The sequence below is a fragment of the Perca fluviatilis genome, unplaced genomic scaffold, assembly GCF_010015445.1.
Source record: "Perca fluviatilis unplaced genomic scaffold, GENO_Pfluv_1.0 PFLUV_unplaced_scaf_123, whole genome shotgun sequence".
Classification (NCBI taxonomy): domain Eukaryota; kingdom Metazoa; phylum Chordata; class Actinopteri; order Perciformes; family Percidae; genus Perca; species Perca fluviatilis.
In genome coordinates, this window is record NW_024375529.1 from 1 (window position 1) to 6407 (window position 6407).

Below are 6407 nucleotides of genomic sequence, written 5' to 3' on the forward strand. Positions count from 1 at the left end.
CATTAGACAAAGACAATGTGAGTTTTAAAAAGGATAAAGATAGAAAAGAGAAAGAGAGATAAATAAAAAGAAAGAAAGAGAGTGAGTGAAAGAGGAAGAAAGAGAGAGAAAGAAAAACGGGAGAGTGAGGGAAAGAAAGAGAAATAAATAAATAAAGAATGAGAGAGAGAAAGAGAGTGAGAAAGAAAGAGAAGGAAATGAAAGCATGAGAGCGCGAGAGAAATAAGAAAGAATAATTAAGAATGAAAGAGAAAGACCGAGCGAGAGAGAAATAAAGACAGATAGATAGATAGATAGATAGATAGATAGATAGATAGATAGATAGATAGATAGATAGATAGATGCAACTCGAACGCTCTGAAAGCCCGTCCTCTCTCTGCTGGTACTGAAATTACCGTACTCATAGTAATAGGCGCACACGCCTTTTTTTTTTACGGCTGGCTAGACCGTGTATTTTCAAACCGCGGCTGGCTTGACCGCAGTGTTTGACTGTAATTGTACCTCTCGAAGCACTAGCTAGTTGCTATTCTACCGCTAGTTTGTGTTATTGTGTGACTTTGGTGGGTTATTAAAATATTAGTTTGGATTCGAACTAGGTAAAACACCAAAGCCATACAATAACCTGGCTGCGTTAACGTTAAAATTACGTTTTTGTCAATGGAGTCTGATGGCTTTGAAAAGAGCAATATCATGGATATTTCTGGTTAAACAAACTATTCAAATGTATTAAATTACATAGTTACCTTCTGTGTCCTCGGCCCGATCGCGTTGAGGGGCGAAAATTATAAGTTGGTGCTGTAGTAGGGGCCACCTGGTTGAAGGTTGACGTTGAAGGCGTGTTGACGTTAGCCTGATGATGGGGACCTGCCTGGCCAGCTAGGTTCCCTACATTCGGTCTTCCACGATGAAAAAGTGAATAAACTTCTTCATCGGGAGAACGATACTGGATACGGTTACCGTTACCAGTGTTTTGGCCCGTACAGGCATTCGCCAGTGTGTTAATAATCTCTTCATTGCTCAAAATTGCTGACACTAGATTTCTTGCTGATTCACTCATAGTGTCACACTTCGGTTAAGATTTATCACAACGAAAACACAACATGGCGCGAGACATATTTTCACGCGAATTCACTCAATATATTCAGATGTTCATTCAATATATTCAGACTTTCATTCAATATATTCAAGGTTCATTCAATATATTCAAGGTTCATTCAATATATTCAAGATTCATTCAATATATTCAGATTCACTCAATATATTCAGATGTTCATTCAATATATTCAGACTTTCATTCAATATATTCAAGATTCATTCAATATATTCTGACGTTCATTCAATATATTCAGAATAAGATTCATTCAATATATTCAAACTTCACATATATATATAATAATTTCCTAAATGGCATGCCATAATATATATATATATATATATATATATATGCAATAAAATACTATTATTATACTAAGATTTATAGTAAAAAAAAAGTGTTCATAATTGTTCAAAAATTATATTTAATAACAATAAAAACAGACAAAACATTTAAAAAAAATAAATAAATAAATACAAATAAATTAAACATCTGAGCACCAAAAACACCAAAATTCATTGTTGCTCAGCTCATCCTCCTCCCAGCTGACACAAGTGGTGTGAAACCACAACACCAATCCTTCTGGAGCCTCTGGAGGTTCGGGTTCCCTGCACCGGCCACACCGCCAGACTGTCGGCTCCAGTCTCCTCTTTGCAGCGGTGTGACTTACTCACAAAAAGAAAAGTGTTTTAAGAATATATATAATATAATAATAATTGGCATGCAAAGACTTAACATTGAGTACACTACCGGTGGATGTCGTGGGCCCAACAGACAGGGAGGAGGAGGAGCTGGTTCTTTCTGCTGTATAAATAAAAATGTTTTGTTTACTTTTCACCATGGCTAATGTCACTAACATAAATATAAATGTTGCTTGTATTTAACAGATTATATTAACTATTTACAGTGGGAGGGAGAGGAAGAAGTGGACCCTTGGCGGCCCAATCCTGCGCCCGATGTGGAAGGCTCTAAAAGAATAATATTTTATTATTATAACAGGGTTTAATACAAGTATTTTGACTGATTGATATAATTTGCTGACCAGGAGATGGAGGATGGTGGTGTCCCTCTGCAGGCAGGCTCGTCCCGGATGGTCTGCCGCTGGTGGCAGGCAGCTGGGGATCGTGGGAGGCACAAGAGGGGGCAGAGGGTGCTGAGGGACCGGCGATGGAAATGCCGGAGCTGGTTGCTGGCGCAGCCCCGAGGGGCCAAGTTTTCTGTGGCTGGGGCGGGAGCCGCTAGGCAGGGTAGAGGAAGTGGCTGCCGGGCTGGTGTCTCTGGCCCGCTGCTGCTCTCGGTCTCTTCTGGCCAGAGCTTGGGCCTCCTGCCTTGCAGCACGGTCCTCCACCTCCTCGATGGTGTCGGACATCTCCTGGGCTGTCAGTATCCTGGCCTTGGTGACATTCCTCCTGACCTTGCCAGTGCTTTTGTTGTAGTTTATTTCGGCCAGGAGCGGAAACCCATGCAGAGCAGAGTACAGACAGTACTCCACCAGGGAGTCTTCGTCTGCATGGGTGAGGAGTGACCTCCAACAGATGGAAAAATCGGAGGCCACTCTTCCGCTGACTCGGTCACTCAGGCTGGACTTAGGGACCCCAAACCTCATGGCTGCCTGCCGTAGAGAGAGCCTGCCTGCTTCCACCTCCTGCTTGGCCTGGTCCATTGCCTCTTGGGTCCATTTTTTGGTCTTCCTCTCCCACTTCCTAATCTGCCTGATGTTGGGCATCTGCAAATGCACATACATTTTCTTGTTAGAAATACATTAAAATTCAAAATTAGGTTAGGCATGTCATGTCTTGTTTAATAAGGTTGACAAAATCTATAAATTGCCACATTACATGGACACAAAAAATACTTACCTTCAACCAAAGTGGCAATTTCTATATCCACTTTTTCTTTGGGCTTGATGCTCCTGTAAAGGAAATACAATTCTCTCACACACACACACACACACACACACACACACACACACACACACACACACACACACACACACACACACACACACACACACACACACACACACATACACACACAGAGAGAGACACACACACACATACACACTGCCTACCTTGTTTTCTACTGTTCCTCTTTTTTATCTTCTCTGCTTCTGTCTCTCTTATTCCTTATTCTTTTCTGACTCACTTTCTTTATCTTTTCAGTCAAGCACATAAACCACACAAGAATAACAAAGTTACAAACGTTGAGGGCCAAAACACATTCAATCTTTGTCAACCTAGCTAGTGTCGTGCTTCAAGGTGCACTCCCAGGTGAGGACTTCTTCTCTGAAATAGATAGCAATAACTTCACAGACACAGATATGTATTAATACAATAGGCTTCTATAGAAGGAGAGCATCACTCCGTAAGCAGACTCCGCAGTCTGCTTCTCACCAGTGAGCTCTGACTCTCTTCCTCTTTTGCCTGTCTTTTATTGAAGTTTAACAAGGGCAGTTACATATCACACACGAACATCTGTCTCTACAAAGTGGGCTGTTGCTTTTGATGGATTGTGGCTGTGCCAGGTCTTGGTGTCCTCCGTCCTTGCTTACTCCATCCCACAGAGGAACATGTCCTCCCTTGCACGATGCAGGCCACCTGTGTGCAGCCTTGGCTCTGTTCTCGTGCAGCATACTTTTAGCTCGTTAAGTCTAGGCAGCTTGCTGTAATAATTAGGCAGTATATTATAGGAACATAAGTCATTTGGTCAGCAAAGCGTGTGTATCTATATCCCACAATTCCCCCTTTTGAACTCTACTAGAGTTCAACATACCAAAAGAGAAAAGAGGTCAGAGAATGAGATATTCCAAAAAACAAAAATAGAGTCAGAACATGGCACGTCTAGGTAAAGGCACTTCTAGGTAAAAATCACTTCTAGATGAATTGTAAAACACTTCAGTAGAAAATGTAAAAGATGGTAAAAAATGTAGAAAATGGAAAAACACTTCTAATATTAAGAGCATACTTCTGTTAACTTTTATGAAATAAAAAGTTCCCACCTCTTTGGACTCACCTAAGTGAGTCCACAACATATTATTTACAATTACAAGGCACTTAAGTTCTTCTAGGGTAACACCTAGGTGGGGCAGTTTTGGGGCGGGGAGTTCAAAATCATACCAGAAAATGAAAGTAACAATGGGGACGCTATGTACCCCTAAGATCAACTTCACAACACATCTAGCAAGCTTATTCCTTCCCTGGCAAGTCTCTTCCCATACAAGTTACTTATAACAGCACCGCTTTATAAGTTGGTTTTAACCCTCAGCTCAGACTCAAACCAGACAACTCCTGCAATTTGCACACAATGAAAAATGGTTAATGTAATGAAAACGGGCGGGGTTCGGTGTGTGTTAAAGAAAACACGCCAATAAGTTGGGTTCAAACATTGGATGGTAGCTTGGCACGCTACATGTAGGAGAGAAGCGCTTATTTCACCTTTCTCCCTGGTGATTCTCTTCTTCAGGTCACAGGGGTGGACTACCCTGGACCTTGTTGGACACTGGAGAGGATTATTCTGCCTCTTTTTCCCTAGTGGTCTGGCGGAGAGCCCTCCGGGCTGGCAGCCAGATCTCTGGCTACTTCCTTGGGGGGAGCGGCCTGGCGCTCCTGGGCTGCAGCACACTGGCTCCAGTGGTACCACTGTTTACCTTTTCCCTCGAGCCGCACTGTGTGGGATGTTCTCGCGTCACTCTGAAGGGCCCCTGCCAGCGAGGTTCAGACCACTTCCTCTTAATTGCTTTCAGGAGCACCCACTCAGCGTCTGGAGGAGTTTTGGTTTCTGCGTTCTGGGTGCTGCGCGGTCACCTGTTTAGAAAACAAGGAGACTGTGCCCTGTAGCTGGCGAAAAAAGCTTTGTGAGAAATGGTTACAGGTGAAGGCTCAGTAAGTGGAAGCTGAGACCAGGGCCCCGCGAAAACACCTCCCTGTCTGCAGCTCATATGGTGAGAGGCCTGTCCTACTGTTTACTGACATTCTTATCGTCCATGAGAGCCAGGGGAGGGCTTGCAGCCAATTCATCCCTGTTTGGTTGCATATTTTAGACATTTTGTTTTTTAAGGTCAGGTTCATCCTTTCTACCTTGCCTTGAGATTCAGGGTGGTATAACGGAGCCAAACTTATGCTTTAGCCCCAACATGAGTTCCACCTTTTGCAAATCTTTGTTTTTGAAATGGGAACCATTATCTGACTTTATCCTTTCGGGGAACCCATGCTGGGGAATGTATTGGTTGATTAGAAATTTAATTACGGTCTGAGTGTCTTCATTTTTTCGGGGCATGGCCTCTGGCCATCCAGTGTAGGAATCCACACACACCAGCAAATACCTGCAACCCTGTACCCTGTCCGTCATGTCAGTGTAGTCAATCACAATCTCTTTCCCTGCCACTGTCTCAAGGGGTACTGTCCCCCGCTCGGTTTCACTGTAGGCTTAGGGTTGAATGGGCTTGGGATTGGGGACAGGTCTTGGTTACCTGCTCTACCATTGTTTTCATGAATGGATGCCACCAATGTTGTAGGTTTCTCAACATCTGACTGACCCCTACATGTCCCACCCCATGAGCTTCTTCTAGGGCCGTCTCCCCCCCCTGGTGGCAGAATAGGTCTACCATCCGGGCCCCGCCACAACCCCTCACTTTGCATAGCTCCCCTGCTTTTCCAAACAGTTTTTTCTTGTGGGGAAGCTCGTGCTTGTAACTCAATGATTGTTTCTTTGCTAAGCTCGGCCCTGGTTTCTAGGTCTGCAGTCATCATTAGATGGTGTGCCAAATATCCTGCTGGGTCGTTTTTGGCGCGCGTCTGCTGCTTCATTTCCCTTACTCACTCTATCTTGAGTATTGCTGTGGCCCTTACATTTGACTATAGCTACCTTGGCTGGTAGGAGAATAGCTTTTGCTAATCTTTTCATTTCTTCCTCATGTTTAATAGGTTTTCCTCCTGCTGTCAAAAACCCTGCCCTCTGCCACTGTGGTAATTCGAGGTGAGCTGCTCCTGTTGCATAGGCTGAGTCAGAGTATACAGTTACTGCTTGATTTTTTCCTAGCTCTAAGGCTCTGATGAGTGCTTCCACTTCTGCTTTCTGTGCTGACTGCGCACCTTGCATCCTTTCTGCTTCTAATGTTACCACTTCCCCTCCTGTGTCTTCAACCACTGCATATGCTGCTTTCAGTCCCTCAGTCTCATGTCTAAAACAACACCCATCTGTGAATAGCACTCTTCCTTCCCCTAGTGGTTGTGCAGCTAAGTCTGGTCTGACTTTTTCCACTTTTCTTGTCCTGTCCTCACACTCATGTGGTTCCCCTCTCCCCATCTGGTCTGCC

The 6407-nt window shown here is 43.9% G+C and overlaps 1 protein-coding gene across 1 annotated transcript; it reads right to left on the reverse strand.

Moving 5' to 3' along the window:
* Positions 1-1998: 1998 nt before the first annotated feature.
* LOC120555042 lies at positions 1999-3062 on the reverse strand (the record flags this gene model as incomplete). The annotated part of the gene is made up of 2 exons (XM_039793840.1): positions 2136-3062; positions 1999-2061 (listed from the first exon to the last, which is right to left on the reverse strand). Coding segments are annotated over exons 1-2 (765 nt in total), but the record flags the coding sequence as incomplete, so codon positions are not given.
* Positions 3063-6407: the final 3345 nt, after the last annotated feature.